This window comes from Eriocheir sinensis, chromosome 15, assembly GCF_024679095.1.
Source record: "Eriocheir sinensis breed Jianghai 21 chromosome 15, ASM2467909v1, whole genome shotgun sequence".
In the NCBI taxonomy this organism is placed as follows: Eukaryota; Metazoa; Arthropoda; class Malacostraca; order Decapoda; family Varunidae; genus Eriocheir; species Eriocheir sinensis.
The window spans coordinates 1,805,245-1,822,500 of NC_066523.1; the positions used below are offsets into that span (position 1 = coordinate 1,805,245).

The 17,256-nt window shown below is 42.9% G+C and overlaps 1 protein-coding gene across 1 annotated transcript in view; it reads right to left on the reverse strand.

Annotated features, from left to right (window-relative positions):
* Nucleotides 1-13,180, reverse strand: part of LOC126998705 (von Willebrand factor A domain-containing protein 8-like) — a 65,925-nt gene extending 52,745 nt beyond the window's left edge. Inside the window, exons 1-2 of the mRNA XM_050860693.1 lie at nucleotides 13,156-13,180; nucleotides 12,100-12,149 (exon numbers count right to left, since the gene is read on the reverse strand). Coding sequence (XP_050716650.1) covers nucleotides 12,100-12,149; nucleotides 13,156-13,180 — 75 coding nt within the window. The remainder of the gene's footprint in view (nucleotides 1-12,099; nucleotides 12,150-13,155) is intronic.
* Nucleotides 13,181-17,256: the final 4,076 nt, after the last annotated feature.

Sequence of the window (17,256 nt, forward strand, 5' to 3'; positions counted from 1 at the left end):
CACGAGACGACGTTCCTTGCGTTCTCGAGTGTCGATGTCTCTCCGTCTCCCCGCGTCTGCATATGTGTGAACGACAGTGCATAATGAAGGGTGTGTGTGTGTGAGTGTGTGTGTGCACGATCAATAGTTTGTTTGCCTGGAAGGAGAATGCCTGAATGTTTGCGCTTCTTGGGAAAAATAACTGTGATCCTCTTGGTTTGAGGTGGATTTAGAGGTGCTGGTGATGATGGGTGTAAGGGGTGTGTCTAAATCCTGTCTATCTATCTGTCTATCTGTATGTCTGTCTGCTTGTGTCTGTCTGTCTGCTTGCCCCTAAATAAGTATGACTAAATAAATATGTCTGTCTGTACGTCTGTCTGCCTGTCTGTCTGTCTGCTTGTCCCTAAATAAGTATGACTAAATAAATATGTCTGTCTGTACGTCTGTCTATCTGTATGTCTGTCTGCTTGTCCCTAAATAAGTATGACTAAATAAATATGTCTGTCTGTACGTCTGTCTGTCTGTCTGTCTGTCTGCTTGCCCCTAAATAAATATGACTACATAAATATGTCTGTCTGTTCGTCTGTCTGCCTGTGTCTGTCTGTCTGCTTGCCCCTAAATAAGTATGACTAAATAAATATGTCTGTCTGTACGTCTGTCTGCCTGTCTGTCTGTCTGCTTGCCGCTAAATAAATGACTTGATAAATATATGCATATCCAATTATTTTTACGAATGACAGTATAAAATAGACGCATTAAAGGGGAAAACTTCACCTGAAATTGGGTGAAAATTGTCGAATGCGTGAACCTAATTTCTTTTTGATTCATGAGAAGAACCAGATATATTTTGACCGACAGACGAACATGTTGCGAAAACTGAGAAGAAAAAATGAGAAGAAAAAACTGAGAAACTGAAAAAGTGAAACTGAAAATATGAAAAAAAAGAAAATGAAAAAAATGAAAAACAAACTGAAAAAAAATAAACTGAAAAAAAAAATAAAAAATGAAAAAAACTGAGAAACTGAAAAAATGTCTGAAAAAAAAGAAAAGAAAATGAAAAAAAATGAACCTGAAAAAAAGAAAAAAAGAAAAAAAAATGAAAATACTGAGAAGGAAACGTGAGTGCAGTGAAAATTCCAGATCGTCAGAGGGTCGAGGCAAAGCTAAGAAGTTGCTAAGCGTTCGGCGGCAAGGCGGGCGGTACGCGATTGGATGAATGAGCAGAGATAAGCAAAATAATAATGAAAAACTAATCGAGCAATCAACAGGCAAACAGACGGAGAGAAAGACACACACAGAAGGACGGACAAAGAAAGAGATCCAGACACAAAAGAGTGACAGACAAACTCAATTACATACATGAAACACGAAACGAAAGAATGTAAATGAACATGAGCGTAGTTACGTCACACAAAACACACGTCAACTTAAGCCCCCACCCACAATGTCTACTCCACCTGCCCAACCCAACCCCCACCCACCCACCAGCCCCACACATACCTGAGAGGAATGTGGCTTAATAAGTGAGCGACAGTATAGAGCAAGCTTATGAGGGAATCCAAGGTCACACTAGATGAGCAGAGGCAGAAAGTAAGTAAATTAAGGGTCCTCGGCGCCCTCGGGAGAATGAACTACGTAGGAGTACAAGGTCAGCGGCGCGATTAGAGGCGAGACGGGGTACAGAAAAAGAAAAAGAGAACTTGCAGCGACCTACACCTTGGAAAAAAATAATTAACGGTGGTCCGATCTATTTTCAAAGCTGGTTCGAATTTGACGACAGACAGAAGGCAGAAGACAAAAAGGATTGTTTGGGGGATGTAGGTCTGCAGTGATAATCGGGTGTAGGCAACTTACTATAGCTTGTAAGAAACGGAAATTAAAGAAATCGCTGAACGTGAATCGATTAGGATATAAGGCTTTTTTTTTCATTATTGTCTCCTTCTTTTTTTGCCCTTGAGCTGCTTCCTCTACTGTAAAAAAAAAGAAAGCGGTGAGATAGAAATATGGGGACGGTAAAATAATTGTTAAGTTGATGCGGCATGTCAGGGAAAGAAATATCGAATGCTGTATACACGAAGGCAAACGTGCACAGCGATTCACATAAAACCTGTCGTTATCTATTGGATCAAAGAAAAATCAACCAACAGAACTAAGACGAAAAAATCAAAGCAGCCTCCTCATTTTCCAACACTTAATTTCAACTGCTAACATATCCTTGAATATTATAATCATGCAAGTTCGGGTATTCCAGTTCTCATCTTCTCGAATCACGGATAAAAGAAAAATACTATCACTCAAAACCTACGTTAACCCGGTAGCTGCGGGGATCATGTTTCTTAATGGTCCCTCTAAGCGATTTTGACCTTGCTTTTGGACACCTCTTTTGTTTCTTTTTTAGGAGCAGCGAGTAGCGGGCTTTTTTTTATTATTGTTTTCTTTTTTTGTGTGCCCTTGAGCTGCCTCCTTTGTTATAAAAAAAAAAGCGAGAAAAATGAAAAAAAAATCATCACTCGCACAAACCATTTCATTATATATATCAAAGCATTTCTGATTAGTCTATGCATCATCTATTTTGGGGGAGGGTTATATCATGGCACAAATTTGGCCCGTCGCTGCTAATGGGTTAAGGAATTTATGAATACAAAATACAGGGAAAGAAGAGAGTATTACTAAATTAACACAATCTGCCCTTCCAACCAATCATCAGGCCATCACCTCGCTCCTCCAACCATCACAATCACGAAGAGGACGTTACCAGAAACCTCACTCATTTCCTAAGAACATTAATCTAGGGATGAAATCATTACAGTAATTCTAATAATCATGAGTCAGGACGATAATAACTAGAATACCCGAACTTGCATGATTCTAATATTCACCACACAACGCATTATAATTTTTCTTTCACGATGTGGGTTGGATAGTAGTAGTAGTAGTAGTAGTAGTAGTAGTAGTAGTACAGTAGTGAGTGTATGTAATGAGGATCTGAAATTCGACTCTCCATTATAATAAAGGTTTGCGTGTCTTTCTAAAGGTAAAAGAAAAAATCCTTTAACACTCTCTCTCTCTCTCTCTCTCTCTCTCTCTCTCTCTCTCTCTCTCTCTCTCTCTCTCTCTCTCTCTCTCTCTCTCTCTCTCTCTCTCTCTCTCTCTCTCTCTCTCTGTGTGTGTGTGTGTGTGTGTGTGTGTGTGTTAGGGGAAGAGGTAGGGGAGTATCTGTCCGGTGAGGTGATGGCTAGAGAGGTGATCAGAGTCCTGGTGGAGGCTGTCAAGGGAAGAGGTGAGGAAGGAGGGGATGGTGATGGTGATGGTGAACAAACAGGTGAAAAAAAAGGAAGATGATAGTGATGATGATGATGAGGAGAATGATGATGCTGATAACGATGAGGAGGAGGAGAAAAAGGAGAATAGCAGAGGAATACATAAACAAAGAACATACAGAGAAGACAAAAAGGAGGAATGGGAGGAGGAGGATAAAGAGAACAACGAGGAGGTTCACAATAAGGAAGAGGAAGACGAAAAGGACAACAAAGGAAGACATAAAGAGTACAAGAAAGAAGAGAAGAAAAAACGAGAAGACAAGTAGCAATATACATACATACAACAAAAGGCGCACACACACACACACACACACACACACACACACACACACACACACACACACACACACACACACACACACACACGGGAGCACGCACATTTAGCCCATAATTCCCAGCTCAACACGCCCGCGAAATAAACGCACACGCACCCGGATCCTACACGACAATTACGCACACGCGGCCTCGTGCACACACCGTATACTTACACGCACCGCAGAGAGGCATAGAGTGATACGTACACGCCAACAGTGCACACGTTTCCTCGAGTGTGTGTGTACATGGCGGGACCTACACATCGCCTTACGTGTGTATACATAATAACGTACACACGGAAAGGACAGAACTTACCTACATGATATCGAACACGTACAGGCGGAAGTATGTAAGTGTGTACATGTGTATGCATCGAGAATGTGTACGTACATGACTTTTGGATGTATTAAGTAAGGAGATACAAATACTAGGGCTGTATATAAGTTAACATTCATACATACATACAAATTCTAACATACACAGAGCAACAAAAGGAAAGAAACACACACACACACACACACACACACACACACACACACACACACACACACACACACACCTGAGTCTCCCGAGGCTCTCTGACAGGCACCAGGACGCCCTCAGAAAATTCGGCATCTCCCTGCTTCACCATCCTCGCCACCGCCACCTCCTGCCACCCGACGCGCCTCCCCCCACCCGCTTCACCAGACACCACAACAAACTCACCCTCTGATAAAGAATGCCCAGCAGTGATAGTCAAACCCAAAGAGCCGCGGTGGAGATTAGCACCACCCTCCCTCTCCCTTTTGTCTCTATTTTTAGCTCTCCCAAACCACCCCCCACCCTCTCCCTCCCTCTAGTGTAGCCTATTTACTATTAGTTTATTGTATTTTTAATTTTAATATTTTCAGCCTAACTGCTCCCATACATTAATAAACCTGTTATTATTATTATTATTATTATTATTATTATTATTACACACACACACACACACACACACACACACACACACACACACACACACACACACACACACAACACCTTTCCGCATAGATTCGTTTCATTTAATTACATAAACGTATAACCCTCCCCCCCCCCCCTAAGAAAAAGGTCAAGCTTACTAAAGATGCGCCAAACACGCACACACACACATGTACGTCCCCTGATAAGGTCACGGACACACACGGACACACACACACACACACACGAGGTGGAAATTATATCGGAGTTTCAATTAATAATCTAACAATGGTATCTTGACTTCCTTCTTGCCTTTGTTTTTTGTTATTATGTTGGAAAGGAAGAGGAAGAGGAGGAGGAGGGAGAAGAGGAGGAGGAAAAAGGAATAGAATAACAAAAAAAAAAGAACAAAAAGGACAACGATAACAAGAAAAAGACAAAACAAAGAAAAGAACAAGAACAAGAAGAGGAAGAAGAAGCTGGAGAATAAGAGGAAGAGGAGGAGGAGGAGGAGGAGGAGGAGTTGAAGAATATTACTTTTTAACAATGCAATAACCAACCCATACACACTCACCACGCACCACAACCACCACCACCACCATCACCACCACCACCACCATCTCCTTGCCTTTCTCCCTCACCTATCACTCACCTCTCCATCCATCTCCATTATATTCCCCTCTCCTCTGTCTCCACTTCTGAACTTCCGCGAACTCTCTATACATCATCATTTCAGTATCCACCTACAGTTCTCCTTACCCAATCACCTCTCCTCCTCTCTCCTCCTAGTTCCTTTCACCTTTCTCCTTGTCTTACTGTTTTCGTTTTCTTCATTTATCATCATTACTAAAACGTTTTCCATTCAGATATTCTTCTTCATATTCTACAGACATGCCCTTCCTTCTCCCTCCTTCCTCCTGTTCTACCCTCCTCTACCTCCCCACTCATCCCTACCTCTCTCTTCTCTTCTCCTCTTTCCCTCCTTGTCTCCAATTCCCCAAACGAGGGAAGAAAGCCTCTCCATCTCTCCTCAAGGTCACAATTGAAGCTATCGAGGGAAATTGAAGATATCGCTCGCTTCTTTGTCTCCCTTTCTTTCATCTTAGCGGGCAAGAGTGTGTGTGATTGAAGGTTAGCATTGAGAGAAAAAAAGATAGATATAGATAGATAGAGAGAGAGATAGACACAGAGTAACACACACACACACACACACACACACACACACACACACACACACACACACACACACACACACACACTCAAGGCTGCTCTTAGTTTGGACAATGGCGTGAGAGTGCAGGACAATTTTCACTAGTCCTTACCTGTCGAATTTCCTCATTTCCTCCGTGTTCACCTGCCTTCACGACTCCTCCTTACCTGACATTCCTTTCCTTTGAGATTACCGAGTTCTCTCTCTCTCTCTCTCTCTCTCTCTCTCTCTCTCTCTCTCTCTCTCTCTCTCTCTCTCTCTCTCTCTCTCTCTCTCTCTCTCTCTCTCTCTCACACTTTAATTTCACTTTCATCCATTCCCTTTTGCTCTCTCCGTAATTTTCTCTCTCCCTCCTGATTTCGTGTTCACCTTCCTCTCTCCTTATCCACTTTTCTCTCCTCCATGCTTCACATTATCCCTGTTCTCCCTTCCATTCATCTTACCCGCACTGCTCTCTCTCTCTCTCTCTCTCTCTCTCTCTCTCTCTCTCTCTCTCTCTCTCTCTCTCTCTCTCTCTCTCTCTCTCTCTCTCTCTCTCTCTCTCTCTCTCTCTCTCTCTCTCTCTCTCTCCCTCTGTTCTTCCTTTCTCCTCCTCTTCCTCCTTCTGTCCCTTGCTTTTCTCCTCCTCCCTCCCTCGCCCCTTTCCGCTATTAAAGGGATAGAGAGAGAGAGGATGAGAGATAAATAGATAAACAGATGGATAGATATATAGAGAAATATTTATCTTGTTTACGATATATTCTGAGCTTTGATTAAGTATTGGTCAAGAGAACAGGTGGTAAAAGTGATTAGTTAGGTAGGTAGAGGTGTGTCCGTGTGTGCGTGTGCGTGCGTGTGTGTGCGTGTGTGTGTGTGTGTGTTAGGGAGAGGGTGAAGGTGTTACTGCAGAGATAAATAAGAGAGAGAGAGAGAGAGAGAGAGAGAGAGAGAGAGAGAGAGAGAGAGAGAGAGAGAGAGAGAGAGAATTACCCTGAACCCTTACACTGCTATCTCCCTCCCTGCGGACCACTTTCTTGGCTCGGAGCTCCATCAAAATTTAGCAACAATCCCTCCTGCAACGATCCTTCCCTCCTGTCATTTTATTGTTATTCCTTTAGTCTCCCTTTTATTACCCTTTAATCCTTTTTCTCTCCCTTGTGACTCCCGTTTTTGTTGTTGTTTTGTATTTTCCTTCTTTCTCCCTATTCTTGTATTCTTCCCATTCTTCCACTTCCTTTTGCATTTCTTTATTCACCCTTTTTTATTACGTTTTAATCCTCTCTCATTCTCTCTCTCTCTCTCTCTCTCTCTCTCTCTCTCTCTCTCTCTCTCTCTCTCTCTCTCTCTCTCTCTCTCTCTCTGTCCTTCCTTCTAGCGTGCGCCATGCAAGCTTGAGACTCGAAGGAAAGGAAACAAAAACACTCAGCAATCGACTATGTAACTACAAAGGGAAAGAACTGTGATGCGAGGCGTAATTGCAAATGAAAGCTGACACACGGTTCAAATGCCAGCCCCTCCCCCTAACACACACACACACACACACACACACACACACACAAGCACGCACGCAAACACATACACACGTCCTCTCATCTCTTCGCTTGAACTCCCTGTATTTAAAAAGCAAAGCCACGCCATACTCTCACGTTGTAATAAGTCACTCTCTCTCTCACACACACACACACACACACACACACACACACACACTCGCTTCACGGTAGTTATGTGCTGTCTCTCGTGTTCTTTGTATTTTCAGTGAGTATTCGTTCTTGGAAATATTATCTTTCGCTCTCTCTCTCTCTCTCTCTCTCTCTCTCTCTCTCTCTCTCTCTCTCTCTCTCTCTCTCTCTCACCAATTAGTAACATGAAGGAGTGTGGATATTTTTTTAACGTTAGATTATTAAGAGAAATAAAGAGAGGGCAGAATTTTTGATACAATGGAAAGAAGAAACGAAGAAAGGACGGTAAGATAATGGAGATAACAAAGAGGAACACATAGGGAATAAGCAACCAAAGAGAAAAACACACCTTCCCTGGCATACGTAATCCCACTGCAACAGAGATATGTTTTAGAAAGAGAAAGAGAGAACAAAAACAAAACTGAGATCACAAACAGACTAAACTATCACCACCATCACCATCACCATCATCATCACCATTACCACCACCACTGCCCTTCCTTACCTTACCCTTCCGCCTATGTAAACAAAACACCATACCCTACCTGTCTCGCCCCTGCATCCATTATTATTACTACCCCTACTACTACTACTACTACTACTACTACTACTACTACTACTACTGCCCTTCCCCTCACCTACACATCCGTACTTGCTCTTTGCTGGTTCATAAGTCACGCTAAACAAACACGGATACACGTTAACCTTGCTTCCAGTCTCTCTCAGCCCCTTTTTGCTCGCTTATGTGTGGAGGAAGAGGAGGTAGAGGAAGAGGAGGAGGAGAAAAGTTAACCATGCTGGAGGAGGAGGAGGAAGAGGAGAAAAAAAAAATTAACCGTACTCTTGTTTAGTTATGAAAAGAAACACATGTAGATTTTAGTGTTTTCCTGCATCCCTCTCTTTTATTTCTGTTTATCTACGTATTTATTTACTTATTTATATATCTATTTTTTTTTTATTTCTACCTTCATTTTTTTCATATTTTCGGTCTGTGTCTATCTGTCTGTCTCCCTATCTGTTTATCTGTCTGTTTGTCTGTCTATCACTGTCTGTCTGTGTGTCTGTCTATCTGTCTGTCATCAGGGAACACGGGCACAACAAACAAACAGCGTAACAACAACACCGCCCATAAAGACCAACAGTTCGCCTCGATTATCTCTCGTGATTGGTTCTGACAGGCGGATTGGTGGCTTACTAATGGCTACGATAATCTCTCTCTCTCTCTCTCTCTCTCTCTCTCTCTCTCTCTCTCTCTCTCTCTCTCTCTCTCTCTCTCTCTCTCTCTCTCTCTTTTCTGTTCTTTTCTGTTCTCTTCTGTTCTCTCTCTCTCTCTCTCTCTCTCTCTCTCTCTCTCTCTCTCTCTCTCTCTCTCTCTCTCTCTCTCTCTCTCTCTCTCTAGAAGGTTAATAAGGTGTTTTTTGTTTTTGTTTTTTTGTTCTGCGATTTCCTTTTTTTTCTTTCTTTCGTCTAATCTTATTCATTTTCATCCCTTCCCTTCTTCCTTTCCTTCTTAGTGATCGATAAATGCAGCAGCTTCGAAGACTTGCTATTTCTTTCTTTGTTCCTTTCTCATTCCTTCTTCGTCTCTTTTCATCTTCCTTTTCTTAATGATGGCTGGATACGTGTTATGATTTCCTTTCTTCTTTCATTTCTCATTTTTTCCCATCTTTCTATTCTTTGTAGTGATCAAGAAATGCAAGCAGCTTCAGAGACTTGCTATTCCTTTTCTTTTCTTTTCACTCTGCCCTTTTCTTCTTCTTGTAGTGGTTGCTTGATACGAGTTATTTCCTTTTTACTTATTTTTCGTTATTTCTCATGTTACCAGCCTCCATTCTTGCTATCTACCATTCTTCTTAATGATCGGGAAACGCACACAGCTTGATGATTCTTTCCTCCTTTCTCTGTCCTTCCTTTTTCATCTTTTTTCCATCACTTTTCTCCTTTATCTGTCCTTCCTTTTCCATCTTTACCTCATCTTTCCTTTATTATCGACCGGGGAACGTAGCAACACAGAAACCACGTCCTGCTCACTCCCTCACAGCCCCGCCGCCTACAAGTTTTTCCCAGCAGCCTTGACGAATCGCAGCGCTGACTTGCTTCTCGGAAAGGGCGAGACATTAGCTGAGTGGCTGCTGCAGCGTTTACTTGTGGATGGATCGTTCAATAGGGCAGACGTGACACTCTGAGCTGTCTGAATAGTGTTGTGGCCTCGTGTTCCGTGCAGGTGGAGTCTCCGGAGATGCGTGTTTGTGTGTTAATTAGTGAGCTCTTTAAAGGCATGCTGGGTGATTCTCCTGCTTAATGGATGATAGTTCCTTGGTGATGTCCACTGTTGCCTTTGATGGAGTGGTGTGTTCCATGCAGGTCGAGTCGCTAATGATTTCTTCCTCTTTACATAATTACTGGATACCTCTGTTGTCAAATGCGAGTGATAGCTTCTTTGTAATTTGCATTCTTGGCTGGCTCTGATGGAGCGATGTAAGATGTAAGAGCGATGTAGAGATGCATTTTGTGTTTTTATCATTTTCCCCTTTTTACTTATGGGGAGCATACGCCTTGGGGTGCGTCCCTTCACTCACTCGCCGCGTCCACCCCCGATGCCGACGGTATTCCCGAGCAAGCTCCCACGCAGCTGGCCTATCCAGCTCAAATCCTTCCCGGCAGGATCGGTCGACTAGCCCCAGTCATGAGTTACGTGGGTGTCCCCTTGGTCTCTTCCACTCAGGGTTGTCGCGTACATAAACAAACCGGCCTTACTGAGTGTTTCTGGTGCTTGTTACTCACGATGGAGTTCCTCTGTAGTTTGGTTTCATGGCCGACTTGGACGCAAGAGGACACAAGCTGGCGTGGTGCCGGGTTGGGCAGACATGACGCGGCGTGAGCCATCCTCCGACTAATGATGATGAACGTTTGGCATAAGCCGTTATTGACTGGGAGCAATACCTTGAACATGATGACTAAGGGCTGCGCTAAGGGGATAAATTATGGATGCGCGGGTGTAAAGATACGTAACACGATTAACTGACAACCGGTGGGCCATCAGAGCAACATAGTGGGCCCCAAGAGAGTGGGCAAAAGGGAGTGGACGATCAAATATACGGTGGAGAGATGACCTGACCCGCCACCTGGGCCCGCGTCAGATTGATGAGGCAATCCTTCGGGGGTGAAATAAGCTCTGTATGAATGAATGATTGAATGAACGGATGAATGAATGAATGAAGGCGAAGAAGCTGGCCTATGGGAGAAGGAGTAAGAGGAGAGTATGGTGTTTGACAGAGGAAGAGACTCATCAAAAACAGCTTCACATCTTCGCATTCAGTCCTTTCTTTCCCTGACATCACGTTCCTCTGTGCCTCCTTTTGCCTCTTTCTTTTACTATTTTTCCATACGGTTTATTTTTTCTTCCATTCCCTTCTTTGCTTCTTCTCCTGTCCTTTCTATTCCTCTTCCTTCCATACGGCTCACACCTCTCCATTCAGTCCCTCCTATCCCTTTCCTTCCTTCCCTTCCTTTCTTTACTCCTGTTCCCTTCTATTCCTCTTCCATCCACACGCATCACACCTCTCCATTCAATCCCTTCTTTCCCTTCCCCTCCATACCTTCCCCTCCTCCTCCCCCTTTACCCCCAGCCACGTCCCCAGACCATTACGCGGAGACATTACCTCCCCACGCATCTCGCTGATTGCCTGCCGCCCGTCACTATAAATACCTCGGCGTCACGGAGCCCCACACGACAATAAGACGAAGCGGCGGGTAATCCTGAATTGACAGCCGCGTCCTCGTTATTAGTATTACCGTCGCCCCTTCTAGCCCACCTGTACTGTTCGGGACTATTCTACTATCCTATTCTCCTACGCATACAACACATCCCTCTCCTATCCTTCCTCATGTCCCGTTCCGTAGGTTTTATGCAATCACTTATCCAGCGCCCCCTCCTCCTCCTCTTCCCGTCCATTCTTGTACTGTCTGGCATCCTCTCACCTATTCACCTATTCACCTACGTATACATCTCCTCCTTCTCCTCCTCCTCCCTTTCCGTAGGTATTATGCACTCACTCCTCCATCTCCTCCTCCTCCTTCTTCTTCTCTCGTCCCTTCCTGTCCGCCCTCAAAACTCAATCCACTGCTCACCCACTCATCCGCCTCCTCCTCATCCTTCTCCTCTCATCCCTTCCTTGTTCCGTCTACTCTACACCCATTCATCCATTACCCCGTCCACCCTATCACCCACCTCCTCCTCTTTCCCACTCACCCATTTCATCCAGTTAATCCCCACTTCCTTCTACTGCCCTATTCCACCCTCCACTGACTACTCACACGCCCATTCAACCCATCACCCATCACCTAATATGTTACTTCTATTTTTATTACTCCTCTCCCTTCCCGTTCAACCTCCTGTCCATCCGCTCACCCATCAGCTCCTCCTCCTCCTCCTCTCCCTTCTCTGTCAGGCTGCTGTGGGAGAGGACGGAGCAGGACGGGTCTGAGCGGGGTAAGGTAAGGTAAGACAAGATACGAGTGTCCACATGAGAGATACAGCGCTTCGATTATCCTCGACAAGGCTAGAAACAAATCCGGCTTAGCACTCGGGACTTGAAAGGGAACAAAGGCGGGCGATCATTTGGTTGGTCAGGCGAAGAGAGAAAGAGAAAGAAACGTTTTGAAATATTGCACTTACCTTACCTGCCTGTCTGATGAGGGGACGCGGCCGCACCTTAATCAACTCACCTGCGGGAAGAATAAGAAGGTGAATTAAACCCCAACAGTCAATAGCATCTGGCAGGTTACTCTTAAGATTAGCACACTTTTGCCCTCGATAACACTCTGCTATGTGAGGTTTCGGGGTGATAACAGGTGCTGGTAGTGGGGGGGGAGGAAGGGAGGAGGTAGCGGTGGAGGTGGTGATGGTGGTGATAAGAGGTAGTGGAGGTGGTCGTGGTGGTGGTGATAATGGTGGTGGTGGTGGTGATGGTGGAGGCGCTTGCTGTTCAATTACGTTTGCGTGTAAAGGTGTTCTGGGGCGGTAAACGGCTAGGCTCTCCTGCATTCTAATCTGCGCTGTTTATGCTGTTTGACAAGCATTGCACCGCGGCTGAGTGGAAGGTTCGGGGTTATGTTCGACAAGACGCGTGCTGCCTACCTGATGACTCTTTGCGTCCGTTCCACGAAGCTAACACGCCAAAAGAGATGTGGATGGTTCATGACAGGGTGGATGAATTTAAGCCTTCCGTGAACAAAGTGGAGCATGTGGAGAAGGAGGAGGGAGATGAGAAAGAGGAAGAGGAGGAGAAGAAGGAGAGAGAGAGAATAAGAAGGAAAATGAAGAGGAAAAAATAGTGACGATAATAAACGGCGACGACAAAACAAATGGAAAACGAGATATAATTATAGTGAGGATACAAATTCAATAGCAAGGGAAAAAAAGGTATATCCATATAGACTATTTGTATAGAGATCAATGGCGCGGTGACGTGTGAAAAAATAGATGTGAAAAAAGAAAACGGATAGAGCATATTTACACGACATTTGCACAGGGTTTATACGGATGATGAATGACAAGAAGGGAAAGGAAGGAGTACAGTGAGGGGTGACGTGCCTGCTTCCGACTCTGCAGAACATCAATCCGATGCAGACACGGGCGAGATAGAGGGCTCAACATGTCATTATGCAGACACACACACACACACACACACACACACACACACACACAATTGGGCAGCATACATATACGTACACGAGAAGCACAGGCACACACGCATCATGTACGGAAGAGAGATTCGTAACAGAAGCAAAGGCATGAAGATTCTTGACCCACGCGCGGCGGTCGACAGAGTAACACCACCGCGTTCAGGAGGACGCGAGTTCAAACATGCTGTCCAGAAGACCACCTATCAACCCGGACTCTAGATTCTAGGATTAAAGATGAGCTCCGGGAGGGCAGCATGAGCCAATGCAAGATGGCGCCACTATAAACACTCGCCTGCGCCAGAACGGGCTGGGCCGACCATCAGGACGTAAAAAAAATAAATAAATAAAAAATACACACACGTACACAAAACAAACAATATAAACTTATCAATTATTTACAAGTGTGTTTACTTTGTTCATTACGCTTTATGTAACTTTTCTTATGTAGCAATCAAGTTTACGTACAAAAATCAAAGGATAAATATTTAAGTACAAAATTTATCTGCAGAGGCATTTGTAGAACTCTATGGATGTTGCTTGTCACGTTTCACTAACATCTCTAACTTTCAAGCGCAGGTAAGACAAATTAAAAGGAGAAACATTTGAGCATATATGTTTCAGCAGAGCCTTTTATTAAACTCTGCGGGCCTATCTTGCCACGTTTCACTAACATACTGACCAAACGGAAACTATACCAAAACAAAATCAAGTGAGGAATTTCTTTTTCTTCACTCTTAAAAGTCGAGACTTATATTTTACCTACGTGCAATATATGTTGTGTTATATTGTTACTTTACTGACGTTTATTCTGTCTGTTGAAACTTGGAAAGATAATTACTTTACTGCGTGTGTGTATTTGAGAGAGAGAGAGAGAGAGAGAGAGAGAGCGTGTGTGCGTGCGTGTTCGTGCTGTACTAATGTAATGTTTATGACCGACCTGATTTATGGGAGTTGAATGACCCAGGGCCGTATTTGTTTTGGTACGCACACACACACACACACACACACACACACACACACACACACACACACACACACACACACACTGACACACTAACACTAACACATACACTTTTACACGCCTTTGGTACCCATAGGAAACATTACATTATATTATTAGAATCGCTGATTGATTAAGAGACAAACACATAAATATTTAAATAATCAAATAAGTAATGAATTATGGAAGGATGAAAGGCTATCTAGAGCTCTATTTGCATATTAATTTTCGCAGAAGCATAACACGAGAAAATGGAAAAGAGAAGAATATTCATACAAAAAACTTAAGCAATATTTTACTCCACGAGAAAACTACCTAAATAAATAAATAAATAAATAAATAAAGAAAGAAAGAAAGAAAGAAAGAAAGAAAGGCAGGAAGAAAAGGGAAAAAGAGAAGAGTGAAAGAAAAAGTGAAAGAAAGAAGGAAAGGAGGAAAGGACGAAGGAAGGAAAATTAATGAAAATAAAATGAAAATGAATAAGAAATAGCAAATAAACATTGGAATTCAACATTTATCCTTTTTTCCTCAGATTTCAAGTACGTGTTATCAATATGTAAACACCACATGATAAATAATAAAATAAATAAAGTAAGTAATAAATAAACAGTGAAGATATACCTTAATACACTCTTTTCACCGCGGATATCAAGTACGTGTTATCAGTATATAAACACCACAACCCTCACACCACCACCAACAACACCACCACTACCACGTGCATTTCCTCCTTACCTACTGACCGCACACTCCTCTTAATCACAGGGAATACCGTTACGATCAAGATTACATTCCCGGAAGGCGTTACTTGTAGGTCCCAATATATTCTGACGTTTTGCGTCAAGCTGAGTTATAATTTCGTGGTAATCCGAGACATACGCCGTGTGCTAGTTTTGTTTTTATAAAGGCGAGATTCTTCAGAGATAAGATACGAGTTTTGACTCTTCATTTGTTCTCATTCTCGTTTGCTCAGTAACCTACTTTTCTAGCTAAGAGTAAGTTCCTGTGCAGTGTTATCTACCAACCTGCCACTTAGTCTATTGACCTCATTACACTTGTTTATACACTACACTAATAAAGGATTCAACTGAGTGCTTTTGTTGAATAATCATATGCAAATGATTACTTAAGAAATTACAAAGTAATTTCATACATGCAAATAGTGGTGAAACACTCGCCTCTCCACTCTGAAATATGTATTATCAAACAATATATTTTCTAAGCAGCAAGCAATTCCCTACAACGCGATTAACAGCACTACAGAACACAGAAGTTTTTGTAGTCACCCTAAACAAGCAGAGAGCAGCCTTTTAAAACAATTGCTTAAACCTACGCAATCTGCAATATACTCTTTCTTCAAGGTATTCAATCAGCATATTGCGTCCTTAAAAAATGTAATGGAAGTTCGCAGAAATAATAATATTGGGGACTCGGGAGAGTGCACACAATCATCCTGACCCACTCTCTATAACCCAAGGAGGTAGAATTGGTGGAGACGACATCAACCCAATTAAGTGAATCCGCCCGAGCTGTCATTTTTACGGCCAGGTGTCAGGTGTGGCTCCCTCTTAATGGGCTCGGCCAGGCTCGCCCACCCCCATCTTTTGGCAGTAAATTTGACAGTTCGTCGGCTCACCTCAATGAATGGGATTAGCGGGCCGTGTCGACTCCACCAATTCTACCTCCATGCAAAAACCCGCCAACACCCCACCCCGAGTACTGACATGTTTCTTTCACGGCACCACAAAAACTAAGAAAAATAGCAACGATAACCATGAAAACATCGACAACAACAACAAGGAAGGACACTGTCAGTTATCACCATCACCACAAGAAAGGGTAACACCACCAAAGTTACCAACGCCACCGCAACCCACACCAATACTCTCACCACAACCATCTCCATCCCCCCCTCCCCCCCCACTACCACCACCACCACAAACAAACAAAAACAAAGATAAGCAAAAACATTCAACAACACGAACAAAACTATTTTCTTTATCCCTTCTAAGTTCAGATTTCCGTTCTTTTTGCAATTTCCAGGAGCTTCGTGTCCCCTCCCTCTTCTCTTCCTGTTCTTAAATCCTTCCTTCCTTTCTTCCTCCGTTTTCTTACTTCAATACTTTCGTTTTTTTCTATTTGTTATTTTTCGTTTTCTCCACCTCTGTTTTCCTACTCCTGTCCTTTTATTGTTTGTGTTTGTGTGTGCGTGTGTGTGTGTGTGTGTGTGTGTGTGTGTGTGTGTGTGTGTGTGTGTGTGTGTGTGTGTGTGTGTGTGTGCGTGAGTGCGTGTGGTGTCGGTTAACATGTAAGATAAGCCACATATCTCCTCCTCCTCCTCCTCCTCCTCCTCTGCCTTTCCTTCAGTCTCATTCCCCACCTTTATCACTGAAGCAAAACATTTCTTATCTCAACTGCAGGGGACACAGAATAATAATAATAATAATAATAATAATAATAATAATAATAATAATAATAATAATAATAATAATAATAATAATAATAATAATAATAATAATAATAATAATAATAATAATAATAATATAATAATATAATACTACTACTACTACTACTACTAATAATAATAATAATAATAAAAGAAAGGATCGTATTTTTTGTTCATTTTGTATCAACCTTCAACAATCCTTTTTTTTGTTTGTTTGTTTATTTACGCGAGTCGGTCACTTTTTTCGGTAATCTTCGTAATACCTTTTTTTTTAGTTGACCTTGACGCATCTGAGGATAAACAAACAAACAAAAAAAACGAAAAGACGATAAGAAACGCAGATACCGTGTGTGTGTGTGTGTGTGTGTGTGTGTGTGTGTGTGTGTGTGTGTGTGTGTGTGTGTGTGTGTGTGTGTGTGTGTTTCAAAGCCCATGATTCTCCTGAGTCATTGTGCTTTCTGATCCCCTCTAACCCATGTTGTCCTCTTGTCTGCCACCCCAACACACACACACACACACACACACACACACACACACACACACACACACACACACACACACACTGCAGGAAGAGAAAAAGAAAGGAAGGAAGAAAGAGTCGAGACTATAGTGTTGCGTTGTTTATGTTATTGAGTAGTTGCTGTTATCATTATTGTCGTTCTTATTGTTGTTGCTGTTGCTATTGTTGTTGTTCTTGGTGT